Source organism: Zeugodacus cucurbitae, chromosome 6 (assembly GCF_028554725.1).
Source record: "Zeugodacus cucurbitae isolate PBARC_wt_2022May chromosome 6, idZeuCucr1.2, whole genome shotgun sequence".
NCBI classification, from domain to species: Eukaryota; Metazoa; Arthropoda; class Insecta; order Diptera; family Tephritidae; genus Zeugodacus; species Zeugodacus cucurbitae.
Genome location: NC_071671.1, coordinates 58,493,313 through 58,512,200, shown reverse-complemented (window position 1 = coordinate 58,512,200; position 18,888 = coordinate 58,493,313). Strand labels below are relative to the sequence as shown.

At 33.3% G+C, this 18,888-nt stretch overlaps 2 protein-coding genes across 20 annotated transcripts in view; one reads left to right on the top strand and one right to left on the bottom strand.

Annotated features, from left to right (window-relative positions):
* Positions 1-18,888, top strand: part of LOC105218914 (G-protein coupled receptor dmsr-1) — a 463,512-nt gene that overhangs the window by 414,595 nt on the left and 30,029 nt on the right. The window contains exon 1 of one of the 15 annotated variants that reach the window (XM_054234676.1): positions 5,828-7,495. The exons of the other annotated variants lie outside the window; for them this stretch is intronic. The gene's annotated coding sequence lies outside the window, so the exon portion shown is untranslated. Of the gene's footprint in view, positions 1-5,827; positions 7,496-18,888 lie in introns of those variants that run through there. 15 annotated transcript variants of the gene reach the window in all.
* The window catches only part of LOC105218913 (uncharacterized), a 44,543-nt gene that overhangs the window by 2,027 nt on the left and 23,628 nt on the right, over positions 1-18,888 (bottom strand). Inside the window, exon 1 of one of the 5 annotated variants that reach the window (XM_011194788.3) lies at positions 2,776-2,935. The exons of 3 other annotated variants lie outside the window; for them this stretch is intronic. In XM_011194788.3, the coding sequence (XP_011193090.2) occupies positions 2,776-2,787 (12 nt within the window). In that variant the 5' untranslated portion in view covers positions 2,788-2,935. Of the gene's footprint in view, positions 1-2,775; positions 2,936-11,020; positions 11,147-18,888 lie in introns of those variants that run through there. One more of the 5 variants, XM_054234693.1, reaches the window with a different exon arrangement.

Below are 18,888 nucleotides of genomic sequence, written 5' to 3'. Positions count from 1 at the left end.
AAATTAAATTTAAAATTAATGTAGTTTTTTATTTTGTATGGTAAATCGATCTTAATAAACGTTTTAATTGAGCAGAGGCCGGTTAATCAATCAATTAGCTCTTGTGTGAAAAGACTATAAGATGTCTAAAATTATATGTAGACTTGTATGATAATTTTAAGAATCTTTAGTGTGAGGTTAAATATGCAATTTCCATTATTTTAGAAAAAAGTTTGATTAGTTCTGTGTTAGTAGAAGCCTCTAATTATTTGATTTCCCTCAAATCGATTGTTTTTTGTTGATTTAAAGTGTAAATTATTATTTATTTTTTCTGTGAAAAATTGTTCATCAATATATATGTATATATATACGAGTACAGTTTTTCACTCATCCTACTCATTCTATTTTTTCGTTTTTGTGTTCAATCAATTGTTGGCTTCAATGGCAAGGTGATATTTAATTAGTAGTTAACGGGATTAAAAGTGTCATTGAAAATAATAGCAAAGTGAAATTCAACAAAGCGCATTCATTACACGGGCAAATAATTCCTTTGAGTCAAACGACAAACGTGTGAAAGAGTGTGAGCAAAAGTGATGTAATTCAATCTCTAGCTACATATATACTATATTTAACGGTTATTTTATTATGCTGTAATATGTTTTTTTTCTTCTAAAAGTTTAGTGAAGCATTAGTATGATTTTAAAAATTCCATCTGAATTGAATCTTAATTATTTAACGGATAGTGAAGCTGGTGAGAGTTGCAAATCAAAGATTCGATATTTCTTTTAAAAATTGAATCCTGATTTACATTTTATTTCAATTCAAATAGCTCTCTCTTTATATTTTATATATTTTTTCACTCCTCTCACTAACTATTACGGTTCGTGTGACAAATGTTACGTATACGCCAAGGACAATGTAGAAGTGATGTCCATATGTTCATATTGACGGCAGGAATTAAATATTTTTATAATTTATCGTCTCCTCATAATATTTTATACCTTATTTTTTTTACACAGGAGTTAATTGATCAATTAACCTGCCTCTGTACGCTGTGCAACTCTGCGACAAAGACCGTATTTGTAATTATATATACGTTCTTTGTCTGCGAATTACTGTTCACGCTATACGGCGGTAGATTGCGCTGCTAAAAATATCAATTTGAGTTATAAAGAAGCAATTTAGCTTGTACATACATATATATAGTACCTTACTACGACCCTTAGTTTGAATACATTTCAGCGAGTTTTGCTTTATTTTACTTTTTCTTACACATATTTCGCCATTTAATGCAATACCTCTACGTAAACCCGAATGAATACTTATCGAAATGATTTCTTAGTGGATCGGGTGGCAACACTATACTCAAATATTTGTAATTTGGAGCTTTTCAGAATGCTTTCTGTTTGTTGCATACATTTTGTTCCTATATTCAGATTCGATTTTTTAAATCGTTGCTATTTTATTCCACTCTCTTGATTCCAAAGACGAAAATATTCTGTCTGAGTCCTTCTACTGCTTGTAATATATCTCATATGAGCTCATGTTAGATAAGTTACATTCTGATTGGACTAGGAGACATCTATTCCAAAGAACCATTTTGAAATTTTGTTCGGTCTTACACTAAAAGAATCCCATTTAAAACTCCTACCCTACTACTATTCTTTGAAATATCTGGACATTATTTATTAAATCTATTAAGTGGATATTGAGTCCCAGAGTAATGATAAAAAATAGGAAAACAAGAAAAAACGTTAACTTCGGCTGTACCGAAGCTAATATACCCTTCACAGGTGCATTTCTTTTAGTAACTATGTGTTTAAGCAAATCTAAAGACGTAAGAAAAAGTAAGTAAAAAACTTACTCTACTGGCAGCTATATACTATAGTGAACCGATCTGAACAATTTTTTTGGGTGATTAAATTATTTCTATGAACAATAACTCACAACAAATTTCGTGAAGATATGTAGTAAAATGCGAAAATTTTCCATACAAGCCCTTGATTCCGATCGTTCGGTTTGTATGGCAGCTATATGCTACAGTGAACCGATCTGAACAATTTTTTCGGAGATTAAATTATTTCTATGAACAATAACTCACACCAAATTTCGTGAAGATATGTAGTAAAATGCGGAAGTTTTCCATACAAGCCCTTGATTCCGATCGTTCAGTTTGTATGGCAGCTATATGATATAGTGGTCCGATATCGGCAGTTCCGACAAATGAGCAGCTTATTGAAGAGAAAATAACATCTACAAAATTTCAAAACGATATCTTAAAAACTGAAGGACTAGTTCGTATATATACAGACAGACAGACGGACATGGCTAAATCGACTCAGTTCAACATTCTGATCATTTATATATATACTTTATAGGGCCTCCGACGCTTCATTCTGGGTGTTACAAACTTCGTGACAAACTTAATATACCCTGTTCAGGGTATAAAAAATATTACAGCAAAAAATTGTCGTTGAAATCTCTCAAATAATAAAAACACTGCAACTTAATTTCTTTCAACCAAAACCAGCCACTCGTCACTTCACTGTTGATTATTTATAAATGTGTAAAACGCTTTAATACATGATGATCAACAGAAATTCGCACTTTATGCGCGCCCAAACAATTTACAACTTTTTGCGGCTTCACTTCAATTTAATTGACATGAACACGAATATGTTGCGCTGACTTTTTTATTAGACCAAGTGTGTACAACGAAAAAGTCCTTTTTACCCACTTATTTGCAATAAATTTAACAAAAGGACAAAAGCACAAACAAAAATTACACAAACTTACAGCAATTTTCATGTTGTAAAAATCTTCGAGTTTAAAGGCGTAGTGAAGTGAAGCTTCGAACTTCTGCTGTGTTTAGTGACAAAGTTAATACTATAAACAACTTGCAGCAGAACGACAATATTTATAGTAAATTGCGTTGAATGGAGACTATTGAATTTGACGTAGCCGAGCACATGGTCAACGTGAGTGCCGTTTGTGGCAAGTTAAAAAATTGCGAAAAAAAACTGTGTCTAAGAAGTGAATGAAAAAATGATTGGAAATTTAGAAAAAAGTAAAAAAATTAGAGTGTAACACATTTAAATTGATATATATATAATTGATTGAACTAAATTAATAAAAATCATTTTGTGTGTTTAGAAAATATTTAGTAAGCAGCTATTAGTATTTGTATGTACGTATAGTGAAGTTATGTGAACTTACGAGGGTTCGCCTTAATGGAAACAGAACAGACGCAAATCGAAATTAAATATTGTCACCAATTTAAATTAGCACAAATAAGTCAGAAATTATTTAATCTTCGTATGCATCTTCGTAAGTCCGACATATTGCCTTTTAAGTACCCCTTCTAATAGGTAATCCATCAACATGAAACATTTTATCTTAATTAATTTAATGTGATATGCTATACCCAATAAGAAACCTATATTCATTTTTTTTAGACTTAACTAGCCCATTATAACCGTATGCAACAGAATGCTCAGTACAACTAACGTTATGACCAGATATCCATCATAATTTAGTCGATCAAGTATCTAATCAAATTGTTAATTTCGATATTTTCAAATGAAGACTCATTCAACTTCACTTGAATGAAATCAAAAGAAATAATACCTGATTTCTAGTCTTTATTAATTGATTATATTAAATCAGTCTATTAGCAATTTGCTGATTGAGTAAATGAAGTATATGAAATTACTTGATTATCGCTCTACTTGCATACAACTGAAGTTGAGTTGAGCTGAGAAATTAAAATTTTAATTATGTAATTATGATAAATTGAAACTCAATTAAAGCTAAATTACTTAATTATAATTCGATTTATGTAAAACAAAGATTACTTGAGTTGAAAAATGTAATGTTTATCATTGAGTAATTACGATAAATAGCACTCAATTAAAGCTAATTGACTTAATTAAGTCTAGAATTTCAGTTACATATAATTCAGAGTATCATAATTGGGAAATTAAAAATTTATAGCTTATAAAGTATGTCGAATGAAGCTCAATTGAAGCTGATTGGCTTAATTAAGTCTATAACTCGATACAACAAAAATTATCTACGTTGATGAATTAGTAATTATATAATATCGAGCTCAATTAAAACCTTGATTAAGTATTACTCTTAACCACATAACACAGTAATTACTAAATATATTCGTGGCCCATTTTTACATTGTATTAAAATTGATTATTTTAAATCTTATTAGACTCTCCCTAGTGTACTTACTTACTTACATCCATATATCATAAATGTAAGTTCGACTTACTGTGGCGTTTAAGCGGATGCTTTTGCTCAACACAGCAAGCGGCAGAGACTGAACAGAAGGTATTTTGTATGTATCGCATATCTACAATCATACAACTGACAGTTAGCGCGACAGACAACAATTAGTTGTCTAGGCGTATCTTGCAACAAATATAAAGCAAGCTGACCGCTCTCCCTGCTACGCACCTGAAAAACAGATGAAATAGATTTGTATACGTTCAACAAAAAAAACGACATTTTACACCAACCAAATATGATCCAAACGAACTGCATATATACATTCGTAAATCTGGTAGTGCGCCACTTAAATCACTCACCATTCATTCATTCATTCATTTATGCATTTGTTTACCATTTAACTCGTTATGGCGAGTATCACGTGAGTTTAGCTTACCAGACTTTTATTGCAAAAAGCTGAAAGTGGTTTAATGGTTTCACTTTTGTGTGTGTGTGTTATATTTGAGTTTTCCAACGCCAGCTTTTTGAGTTTTGTCACAATCTCTTGTTGTTGCTGTCTTAATTTAATCACACACACATAATAAAATATCTTTTTTTATTATTTATGCTATAAAATTACTTGCATTTTACACTTGTTGTTAAACTGGCATGTTTTTTTCGCCACGAATTGTTTGCCAATTAATAAAGTGATAATTTAAGTGGTTAATTGTGCAATTAACATCTAATTACCTTAAAATATAATAAGCAAGCAATAAATTGCCAATTTTGTAACATGCAAATTTATTTATAGTTTGCTGTGATAAAAAAACAGTAAATTGAGTGTAGGTAATTATAACAAGGTGAAGTCTAAATGATAACAGAGCAATTAAATTTGTTAACACTAATTGACGAATTGACATAATTGTTGTGAAATGTAAATTAAATTAGATTTGAATTTTAAAAATAAAGTTAATAGACACAATTTCGAAAAATTTTGTAGGCGGCAATATTTTTAGAATCATAACTCGTTATGAATGCCAGTTGTTTTCGGATTGGTGAAACAATATATTCTAAGGATATTATTTTTGTCTAGTTTCATTAAGATATCATACTAATTATCGCAATTATTCAATCTAAGGGAAATCGGAAAATTGGAAATGAATGTTATACTTAGCTGAGAGCTAGGGGAATATATTGATCGTACCTACGTTTCTTAAGATTTAGGAAATTTAGACCAATAATTACAGTATAAAATTGAATGAAGGCACGGAAATCTTTATATTTGGTATATAAGTGCAAAAGGCAGATATGGACCGATTTCAAATATTAACAAGTAAGGAAGTGCTATGTTCGGGTGTCACCGAAAATTTTATACTCTCGCAATTTATTTATTAATATAGCAAACAATTTGACTCCCATATTTGGCATATACATATATGGTTTAAAGTCCATTGAAAGTTTGAAAACCCTAACATTAAGTATGTGGGAGATAGATGAAGTTATGACCCGATTTCACTCATTGTTGGCACGGAGCCATATTATTAGAATAAAAACATATTCCCTCAAAGTTTCAACAAAATATCTGAGAGACTTTTAGAAGTACTGAGCTTCTCACATATAGGGTCTTGAAAACTTATGGAATGATTTCGAAGATTTTTAGAAGAGCGATGCCACTCTTTAAATACAGTATTTTTGCAAAGTTCTGTTTAGATATCTTCAATAGTACTAACTTTAGTTTTTTTTATGGCAGATTTATAGCTTTTTATATTCTAAAGTACACTATTCAGACCGACTTCAAAGTTCTGGTATATGGGAAGTAGACGTGGTTGTGAACCGTTTTGAACTATTTTCACAACATATCATTTGGAAGCTAGGAAGGTATTATGAACCGAATTTTATTGAAATTGGTCGAGTAGTTTCGGAGATATGGTTTTTGACCCATTAGTGGGCGGAACAACGCCCATTTAAAATTTTGTATACCATTTTGAGTGCAGCACTTCTTACTATCTTTATAATGAATTTTAAGGCTTCTGATGGTTTTCCTTACTTAATAAAAGAATTTTTAGTGGTTTTCAATATAACTTTTGTATGGGAAGTGGGCGTGGTTATAACCCGATTTCCTTCATTTTTGGACTGTATAAGGTAGTGTCTAAAAAAAATGACTGCAGAAAGTTTCCTCGATATAGCTTTAACAGTTTAACAGTTTGCGAGATATGTACAAAAAACTTAGTAGGGGGCGGGTCCACGCCCACTTCACCAAAAAAATTACATCCACTTAACCTTAACTTAACCTTCTTATGGTGCCAAGGAATACGTGTTCCAAGTTTCGTTAAGATATTTAAAATTTTTCCTCAAGTTACAGCTTTCACGGACGGACGGACAGACATCCGGCTTTGAACTTTACTCGTCACCGTGATCACTTTGGTATATATAACCCTATATCTAACTCGTTTAGTTTTAGAACTTACAACCAACCATTATGTGGGCAACTAACTGATTTTAGAGGATATGCTTCTTATAATTTTGATTTTTAAATGTTATTGTCTGGGAATTAATCGTGGATTTGGTTTGTTTTGACCTTTATTAAATGGTATAGAAGATGGTAGGTATAACATAGAGAGCGGAGGTGTAAATATTTATGATTTTTTTCATAGGACTCCCGGTAGTTTTAAAGGAAGTAGTGGTCGTAGTTAGTAATCTTTGATGAAGTATCATTATCTTTTTGATATCATTTTGGTACTACCTTCTCTCTTTTGGTACAAAATAGGCTACAGTCTGAGTGATTAACTCTCGATTATCGCTAAATATCTTACCATTCAGTTGAGGCCAGATCCAGAGAATACGATAAATTCAAAGGTTTCAATAATATTTTGTGATAGTCGCTATTGATGATTTCTCCTTTGTGCCAGATAATCGTTGAAAATTGTGTACATTCCAAAGTGAACTTACCCAGAATGACTGTTGATTAGTTTTTTTTATTATTTTATTGCTGTTTTTATAGTGTAAGTTATTTCGATCAAATGCATTTTAGGGTAATAAAGAGTTTTTGGTTTTTTTTTTTAATATATTTTCGGAAATGGCCTCATTTGAGGATCACTGAATTCTTCAAATTCGATGCTCATTATGCTGAAATCCCATCTTCTCTTTACCTTATATTTATTACTGGTAGTTTGTAGACCAATAATGAACAATATTTTCAATTTCAGAATAATTAGAGAGGCACTAGTATCGAGAATATACAGCATTAGAGAATAGAGAACTACGGATGATCTTTTGCTTGATTCATGACCACTAACAGGTAATCCATGCTCCTTGCACTACATGAAATTATGTGCTGTATCCTAGTTTAAGGCCTATGTTATCTCTCATCTAAAAATCACATAGTAACTTTTGAACCCATGGAAGTCTTCATACTGCGTAGTTTTCAACCAATAAATTTAAAAGCGTTACACTTCAGTTTTATCAAGTATTATCCTGCTTTAAGTTGGGAACTTCACGCATTTTTATGCACACACAAATGGTGACCAATTTTACATAGGATTTGAATCGTATGGCTCTAGGAAAAACTCATTAAATACTTTTCTGCTGTTCCGCTAACTTTTTAGTTTATTTCTCTCTCTCTCTCTCTCACACCTACAAATTGTCGAGTTTAACAAGCATATAATTAAAGTGAAAAGTGCTTAATTACAATTTCCTGGTAACATCTTTCGAAATTATGGCATGCATATGTATGTATGTATGTATACTCGTATATTTTTACATATACTGAACATTGCTCTTCCGAGCGTATGAAGCAAAATGTTCCATATAGCCAACAGAAGTGCCATCTATTTGTCAGCTCTTAAGCAAATGAAATGCAATTTGTGTCACTGCCAATTACCGCCACTGGCATACAAACGCATCAAAAATATATATCTGCATCTTCACTCTCTCTCGATTGGCTTCATATATTTGTATACACAAAGTGTGTGCGACATTTATTTTAAACTACACGTAGGCTTATCAGCGCTTACAATCTGCTGTAATTACAGCCACACCATTCTCCACTAAATGCAGAGTTATTGCAGGAATTTTATAGCCAATACGTGCGTAGACACTTTCACAAGCTTACGCATATTTTAACATACATACAACCTAACCTAGTGCGCTCACCAACAGCTAATAGTGAGTTATGCGCTTCGAGGAACGACCTTAAATTTCGCATTAACCCTTGTAAGTACCAAATTTCCTACTCAACTGCGTTTGATGAATGTATTGTGAAAACATATTTTGTAATTTTCAAATAATGCTTCATATATCGCTGCGTAGATAGCAATGATAATAATATTAAAGAAAATTGTATTGCAAGTGGGTGTGACAATGTCGATAATTAATAATATCACGTATACGCCTAAGGGCGCCAGGGACATTAAATCAACACCGTCGGAAGTAATAGAGCAATAAATAAAATTATTATGTGGAAACTAAGTAATGGACACACACATTTATATATTTATCGGCATTTATATTATATTTTTAATGATTACTTGACTGTAATAGCCTGTAAAAATGTTTAATGACTGCATTGGAATAGACTCCCTTTGCAATTTAATACCAATTATGTATAAAAAATACACAAACTCACATGCATTTATACATACATAAAGCCATCATAAAGTCCTCACGCAGCATAAAGTCATTAAAAATGTTTATTACTTATGCCCATAACTCAAGTGCTCACCACTGCTGGCGCTATTATTGAACCGACGGCTGTGCTTGCTGGTTGATTAATTAAGTAGTGTGTAAACATAAAAAAAGCAATTAAAAACTTTATCTGACCACGTCAATAAGTGGCACGCTTTACAATCAATAAGTCGGCAGCAACTCGTATTAATCATATGGCAGACTTGCTGCCGTACGCACGCACTCACTCGCTGGAAAATTGTCACGCATTTACACAGAAAATCTGATAGACACCATTAAACTCACGTTTAACCATGGTGGAGTTCATTGGAAGATGCGTAAAGTGTACGCCAGGGGAGTGAATATGGATATGATGTCCTCGCTTAATTGATCACCACTTAAAAGTTTATGGTTGAAACTTAAATGAGGAGTGCATTTGATATCGCATACAAGTTGTTTTTCTTACCTAAGGTGTGTTCAAAATACTTTTTTTTATTTTTTTTATTAATTCGTCTACATTAATGTTGTCGCTTTCAAAATAGTCCCCATTCGATATTATTTACTTGAGCCAGCGCTACTTTCAATCGTAAAAACAATCCTCAAACTCGAATTTTGGGATGGCCTTTAGATCTTTCGGCGATTATGCTTGTAAAAAGACGGCCCTTTAAGGTTCTCTTTATTTTTGGAAATAGGAAAAAGCAAAAAGAGTCATATCTGATAAATATGAAGGCTGGGGCATCGTTACAGTACAGTTCTTGGCCACGAATTTACGCATAAGCAACGAAGTGTGAGCTTTTAACAAACAAAAAACAACAAGCTCATAAAACATCTATCCTCAGAGGCTGCGTACGGTATGTACGTACGTTCTCTACTGACTCTATTAGGCAAGACTATTTTGATCTTTCCAAAATTTGCTACCAATAGTGGTTCAATTGGTAAAGCGGACATTTTTGGATTAGACTTATTTTAGACTTTCTGTCCATCTGTCCTGATTTATTGAATTGTGTCTCATATGTTAAAATTAATCCGGTGGGCCACCATACCATAGCATGGCATAGCGACTCCAAATTTCGAAAGATTCTATTGTTGATAGACATTTCTTTACATTTTTCACTCGAAGTAACAGGATTTTTCTATTCTTAAAAATCAGCAAACCATTGACTATATGTGGATTCTATAATAATTGCTGTGTTAAGTGAAAATTTCGGTAGTTGACCGAACAATCCTTTAAACTTATGTAAAGTTGGTCATTCAAGCGCCCTCTTTGAAATATGTTTTATAAAAACTCATAGAATTATAATAGTTAGCTCCGAAGACATAAAGTAACTTTTAATAAGAATTTAATTTCTTAAGGCAGTAGTCTGCTTTACAGGCTTCTAAAAATCGATTTTTTTGTTTTGTTTTAAATCTCTTCCAAAACTATCCAAGAATATGTCTTTAAAATTCCAGAGGCCAATTCGACATATGTATTTTCGAAGCTAGAGCAGTTTTAGTGGCCGAGCGTCGAGCAGGTGCGAATGATCAGGCAGACTTTAAAGCGCGTTTTCTCGAGTTTTCATTTTCACAAGTGTTAGAAAACGGTGCCAAAGTGATCTAGCAGCTTCTATTTGAACGAAAAAAGTTGGCACAAGTATTATTTAAACTACTTGTTTTGCAACTTAAAGTCAATTTTTTTTTTCTTAAAAAAGTAAATTTTTCTTTCAAACTTCGAAAAAATTTGGAAGTTTATAACTTCTTTGGCATTTTTTTAGTTCATAAAGAAAAGAAACCGATTTACAAGTGCAGAATCCAGGCGCTCCAGAAAAATACTTACAACTTTGAAAAAATTTCAATATTTTTTAATAATAAATATTGTTTTTAAGCCCTAAACATAGTACAATATCGTCTTAAAATTTCGTTTACCGCAATCATTTCCTTCCCTTAAAAAAAAAATTGCTAAAAAAACGCTTTTTTTCGGCTTCTAAAGCAGACTACTGCCTTAAGGAAATTTTGCACTTAACCCTTAAATGACAAATTGAGTCGTTTAGACCCTATAATATTGGGCCTAATCATTGAATCCGTTTCTATTGAAAATTTTTAAGTCGAAATCATTGAAATGGTATCGAAAATAAAATTTACGATCACATTGAACTCACTTACCGATTCGAAAAAATATAATAGATTTCAAAGCATTGCCACCACGAAATAGCGAAATAATTTTCTCAAAAAGCCTCAGGTGAATTAAATACTTTCTGGGAAGAAATTTCACAATAGTTAAATGGTATAGGCTCTCCAATCCAGCACAAATCTGTATGAAAGAAAATGTGTAAATGTGTTATGGATTATTTAAAGTGTGAAACTGATTTTAAGTTTGTAACCAAAAATATAACAAAAACGTACAATGCGTATCTAAACCAGGGCCCATATTTATTAAATTTAAATAAATAAAGTACTCCTAGATATTTTTGTAGTGCATATATTTTATTTTGGATTTTTTGAATTTTTTATTAAAATTGTTGGTCACGCAGATTAAACTCTTCAAGCAGTCTACAGGCATTCTTTACATACGCATATATATTTTAATAGGCCTATTTATTGCCGTCATTATTCGCAAATCAACCATAAATATCTTTGCTATATACATTCTACATTTCTATTGCCAAATCAAATTCGTAAAACATTTTTCCAATAAATTGCATAAATACGCTTACAATCTTGCAACGCCGTCGATAACGATCAAAACAAATTTTTTCACTGCTTAAGCAATCAAATTTTGCAAATCTTGCAATGTAAACAAAATAAAGCGACAAGTGCTTCGATAAAACAACAAGCGGCAGCAATAACAAAAAGCACACAAAACAAGAAAACCATTCGAATATGATAAATAACTGTAAAGCTAAAGCTGTGGCCAAGTACTATACCGCAATACCACTCGTTAACTCAAATGCACATTCAGCCATGCTCTGGCCGCAACTATTGGCAATTACAACTTGGCAATGTTGCGCAAAAATGCATGCATATTTATTTTCATATGCACATGATAATCCACTCTCCGTTTTTCGCAATGCATCCGCGTCAGTTTGCTCTTTAATGCTTCATAAGCTTGCCATCGTGCAAGGATAACGTTGGCCACTTATTTGCTTTTATAGTCTGCGGCAAATTCATGCGTTGGCTTGCAATTAATTTTGATGTTATTTTATGCATCTGCATTGTGTAAATTACCATTTCGTAATTTAAATGGAGATCGAATAAATTTTTTTTTAATAATAGTATGCGCGATAGAAGTGAAATTATTGAATTTAATAACGTGAGAGTTAAAAAGTAAAATAAATCATTCATGGTTATCCCACGAGAGCCTATGTAATAAAGGTGCGCTACAATAGGGACGCTACAAAAGTACACCGATAGAGTCAGCAAACGACGCCATATTTTTCCTGTTTTTTTCTTTTTGACATTTCTCTTCGATATGGAAAGATATACGATCCAACAACGAGTCCAAATTATTAAAATTTACTACCGATATTCGGAGTCAGTGGCCTCAACTTTAAGAGCGTTATGTCCAAATTATGGTCTTCATAATCGTCCTGTCAGATCAACAATTGAGCGTCTAGTGGACAAATTTGAATCCACAGGCACAGTACAAAACTGGGCATTTTGGGCATTTATATTAAAATACCCAATATATATTACAGTTAAAAATTATTATACTGTGAATTTTTTTTTTATAAAAAGTATATTTTTAGATTTGATTTAACGATATAATGGAATGTTAAAATATCCGGTTTTCGAACTTTCAGTAATAGTTGTCAACTGACAATTAACACATTTTTATACTCTCGCAACAAATGTTGCTAAAGAGAGTATTATAGTTTTGTTCACATAACGGTTGTTTGTAACACCCAAAACTAAACGAGTTAGATATAGGGTTATATATACCAAAAGTGATCAGGGTGAAGAGTGGAGTTCAAATCCGGATGTCTGTCTGTCCGTCCGTGCAAGCTGTAACTTGAGTAAAAATTAAGATATCTTGATGAAACTTGGCACACTTATTTATATTTCTTGGCACCATAGGAAGGTTGCTTTCGAAAATGAGCAAAATCGGACCACTGCCACACCCACAAAATGGCGAAAACCGAAAACACAAAAAGTGCCATAACTAAGCCATAAATAAAGCTATAGAAATAAAATTTGGTATGAAGGATCGCACTATGAAGGGGCAAATTTGGATGTAATTTTTTTGGGGAAGTGGGCGTGGCCCCGCCCCCTACTAAGTTCTTTGTACATATCTCGCAAACCAATAGAGCTATATAAACCAAACTTTCTGCAGTCGTTTTTTGTGGCCACTTCCTAATACAGTCCAAAAATGAAAGAAATCGGATCATAACCACGCCCACCTCCCATACAAAAGTTAGGTTGAAAATTACTAAAAGTGGGTTAACTCACTAACGAAAAACGTAAGAAACTAAAACTAAACTAAATTTCACATAAGAAATGGGAGATGGAAGCTGCACTCAGATTTTTTTACAAAAAGGGAAAATGGGCGTGGCGTCGCCCACTTATGGGTCAAAAACCATATCTAAGGAACTACTCGACCGATTTCAATGAAACTTGGTTTGTAATAGTTTCCTTACCTCCCAATGATATGTTGTGAAAATAGGCCAAATCGCTTCACAACCACGCCTACTTCCTATATACCAGAACTTTGAAGACAATCTAAATCGTTTACTTTACAATATATAAAGTAAGTACTAGTGAAGATATCGATGCAGAACTTTGCACAAATATTATGTTAATAGCCCTATTCTAAAGATCGCCGAAATCGGACTATAGGTTTTTAAGGTCCCATATATCGAACACGAGGACCTCGTTGCTTCTAACCTAATATTATGGTTTCCAACTTTCAATGGACTCTATACAATATATATGACGAATATGTGGGTCAATTTGTGAATTATATAATATAAATAAAGTTAAATAAATAAATTGCGAGAGTATAAAATGTTCGGTTACACCCGAACTTAGCCCTTCCTTACTTGTTTTTTTTATAAATTTTCATAAAAATTTAGTTTATCGATGCTGCAAATCACAAAAAATTTCTTTAACCACTATAAAATTTCGCGTTTTCATTTATAGTTATTGTTTTAAGTTCTAGTGTTCTTGCAGTTTCTTCCAGTTTCCCAATTGCGAAACGTCAAAACCTACTGATTCCAGTCAACCGTCAAAGATTGGTAGGTTTTGACGTTTATCACTGCGCTCTCACTTCCAATGAAAATACAGTTGGACATCTCTTTATCTCTGGTGCAAAATGTTCCCGTGCCAGTGAGATGAAGAAGAGCCCGTAGTGTCAATAATATTTCTACCGCTAGCGCATGACTTGAGGAAGACACAAATCAGTCACTCACACGTCGTTCTCAAGCGTTGGCCATTTCTGTGATGTCGCTGTGGTGAATTTTTCGGAAAGGCCATGGCCTACATCCTTACAAGATCGAATTGACGCAAGAACTGAAGCCGCTTGACGACCAGAATCGTTGTATGTTCGTAAATTGGGCTGAGCAACAACTTGAATCAAACTAGAGTGCACCTACTTGCATGATCATCAGCTTTAAAGTTTATGTTCATTTTTGATTACTAAGGATCCATATATTTCTACTAATATTTACAATGGAACTATGACTGAACTATGATATAAGGAATATATTGTTCACATTGTCGAGAGCAATTCATTTATATAAGTATGTCATTGTTCCTTGCAACAGACTGTCAATGGTCAATAATTATTATTTTTGTCAAAATAATAAAAATAATTAAAAAGAAAAGACAAACTTCCACTTCTCATGTCAAACGAATAATCGAGCTTATCAACAATTTGTTATTGGACGAACACTCACGTTTGCGAACAAGCTGATCGCATGCCTAGTTAGCATGGCAATTAAAGAGATTGATGTTTTAATTGATCGCAATCGAACGGTGCAACTGGTGCTACCGCATGTCAGACTGCAGCAAGCAGTCAGTCAACACAGGAGACACAACCTGTCTGCACTTGGCGCGCTCATGGCTCTGGCAAAAGAGCGCCGCATTTCTACATGAATAACGCGGCTGCTTAATTGCGTAAATAACTGTAATCGATTTTGCAATCACGCCAAATGTGTGTTAATTGTGTCTCAATGGTGTCGAACGGCAAGCCACCACCAGTCATTAATCCCCTCTTCTTCTCTATGTTTGCCTCCAGATGTAGACACTTTGTTAGGTTTTTGCTATTGGCTGGCATATTTCGACGCCTACCCCACTTGGTGCGACGATATTCCGGACGTTGGCATGACTTGTAATTTATTGCCAACGAATGTTATATGCGTGAATGGTTGAGGCGCCACAACGCCATGGATGTGTTTATGCACATAAATTATTTGACTTACATACATATATTTTCAGTTCTCAGCTGCCGGCAATTAAGTATGTTTTAATTCAGCCGATTTTGTTTGTGGTTTGTGAAGCCTTGCTGCTGCCGATATTATTAATTTGCTCACTTGTTTTACTTGTCAACAAAGTGGGCTGGTCAATTGCGCGTAATTCAATATTGATTTCAAGTAATTAATTTACTGTTTACTACTAAGTGTTAATAGACAAATGCAACTATGTTTGTGGTTGACTTGTCAAGGTTATGGATATTGATCGATTTCCCGGTATTTTGTCATCAAATATTATAAAGAAAGTAACAGGTGTTTTGTCCTTGGTTATCTTGGCAATGTATGTATAATAGGCCCACAATGTTTTAAGGCGCCATCATACTGCTATTTGATTTTCTTGTGAATTATTTTCGTATCAAAATCGCGTGCGGAGATTTTCCAGAGTAGTGTTCGCTTTTCAAACAAAGTTCTCTAATATTAGTTGGAAACTGATATCCAACAAAGGCATTAAAGGTCAACATTTCTAACTACTATACCTCTATGGTATCCTTCCATGAAATGGTATATGGTGGCCGTGGTTATGGATATACTTTATACTCTCGCAACAACAGTTTCTAAGATAGCATTATAGTTTTGTTCAATAACGATTGTTTGTAAGTCATAAAACTAAACGAGTTAGATATATGGTTAAATATATCAATATGATCAGGATGAGGAGAAGTGGCTCCGAAGAAGTTTTTTGTGGAGCTATAAAAATCAACCTTACATACCCCATAATAAACCATAAAAATTTATATAATCGGATAATAACCACGCTCACCTCCCATACAAAGGTTATGTTGAAAATTACTAAAAGTCGGTTAACTCACTAACAGAAACACTAAATTTAACAGAAGAAATGATTTTAGGTAGCTGCACTTATATTTTTTTTATAAAATGCGTCGCCCACTTATGGGTCAAAAACCATAGCTCAGAAACTCCTCGACCGATTTAAATGAAAATCAGTATATAATACTTTCTTGACACCCTGATGACATGGGTGAAATCGTTTCACAACCACGCCTACTTCCCAAATAACTAAATTCTCAATTCCAACTGATTCGTTCACTTTAGCAAAAGAAAACTTTACACAAGTACTGTATTTGATCTATGGCATTACTTGTGAAAAAATCGGACTATAACTTTTCAAGGCCCCGCATATTGAACATGAAGGACTCAGTGCCTAAGGGTAATTTTTCATCGAAAATATCGGTAAATCTGTCAGACCTTGTACTGTAATTCAGAGGAAATCTTTTTCTTCCAATATAGTGTCTCTATACTAAAAAATATTAAAACCGGGTTATTACTTCCCTGGTTATAGGTTTTTCAGAAATACATTACAAATCGGTTAATATATGAGATATCTTAGTAAAATTAAGTGAGCGTATAGTGTACCTTGGTGGGGAAAATCGGTTCAGGAATTACCTCAGCCCTCATATACCATAAATAATGGTTTGCGTTATTCTATTGGACTTTATGCCGAATATATGGATCAAATTGTGTGCGCTCTTAATAAAATTACATAAATAAATTACGAGAGTATACCGGTAGAGTTCGGTTGCACCCGAACTTAGCTTTTCCTTACTTGTTTTAATCTCCTTTTATCTTCTTTTAACATTTGAAGTATAATTTCACATTTTATATTTTCAAAATCATTTTTCCACTAACGGGATATGACGATTTTAAACCGTTTAAACACGAGTAAACTAGCTGTAAAGCTCTCAAATTTGTCGGCTGAAAATTCTAAAGTTTTTTTTTATTTATTTTATCAATTGAGTGAGATTTTTACAACACTAAAGTGTACTTTAAGCTAAAAAAAAAATATTTTCTGAAAATCCTAGATCCAAATCTTAATTAACATTCTACAGCATTAAATCATTCTGCAAGCCTTAACAGTACTTTCTGCCATTTTGTTAGCCACCAAAGCGGCACAAATGACCCTCACAACTCATAAGTTAATGAATTGCTCCGCATGCAATTGAGTGAATGTTGACACATTTGTATTAAAATTTTTGACATTTTTAACTGTCGCCATTGTGACATTGGCAAATCGAAGTGCCAGTTGAAATGTATGAATGTAAAATATATATAAGCGATTTGACATTCAAAGTTACTGATATCATGCCAGTAGTCCAATTATATAGAGCACACATATATGTAGCTGTCATAAGCTTGCCGCAAATAGATTTGCATGCGTTTTGTGCGCTTAACGAGAAACCGAGAAACGAAGCAAGCAGAGCGGGTGAATTATGAAAAGTTGCAAAAATATGCAAAAGACGTCAAAAGTGACACAGCAGCGACTGACGCAGCGAAAAGCCACCAACTCTAGTCAATTAACAAAACATTTTTGACACTTCTCACTGTGGGCGCTTGTATGTGTGTGCCACATCAACAAATTGTTGGCAATAAAAACGGTCATATTTTTTATGATTAACAAGCCTGATAAGTGTTTGTTGCGCTCCCAAAGCGCTGCAGGCAGTTTTTAAATGGAAAATATTAAAAAATAAAAATAAAATTGGTACCAATTTTAATAAAAATTGAAGCATAAAATTCGTTAAAAGCAGCGAGAAACATAAAAATACAATTTATGACGCTTATAGCTTGCAGTTATCAACTGTCCGTGTCTGTTCACCAGTCCACAGCTGTCAACACACCTACAAACTGACAGCTATTTAAATGCAGAAAGCTTTTTTCGCCAACAAAAAAAAAAAAAAAAAAAAAAAAAATAACAAGCTGTGGCAGCAGCAACACCTCCATTCACTGCAAATTCGACATTGATCGATCATTGCCATCATTTTCGAAAATATTATATATGCATGTATTTGAATATTTCCACCAAAAACCATCACTGCTGCTGGTACACATGTAGTCTGCAACCACCTGAGCTGTAGCTGTAGCTTTCAACATGAAATGCAGCAATTGCGTGGTACTGTTGTTGTTGTAAAAAAATCAAATATGGCAAAATATATTTATTTATTTTTGGTTTCACAATTGTGCAGCAAAAAGATGTTGCAATCAATTTTACTCATTCGTGTGCACTCACCAAATTGATGGCGATAGCATCGCTCGAGGACTGTCTGCTATAACAAGAGTGTATACATATGTCATTTATATATATGATTTTTACAAATATATACGAATTTGTAGAAGAATATTGAATGTAGAATTGATTATGAAAACGAAATCATAGATAAAAACAACAACAACAACAAAAATATAGTATAACATAGAATATAGTATGCAATTGTTGGCGTGAGCATCCGCACGTGCCGTCATTTTGCCGCCAACTCAACACTCTTACGCCACCTCTTCACCGCCGCCACTACACACACCGATTCACTGAGAATGGCAAAGTCATGTGTTAATGCTTATTAATAAAGTTGCTGTTTGACAGCTGCCAGGTAATAGTACGTAAACAACAATAACAATAACAGCAAAGAATACAAAAATAAGAACAGCAAAAACAATCACGTGTCTTGCACTAATTATGTCTCCAGAGATTCGTTCTGTCTGATCAGCTAGTTAGTTGCAATACATACATTTCTATACGATTTATTTTGCTTTTTTTCTCATTTGACTATTTTCTTTATGAATTTATGGTCTTCTC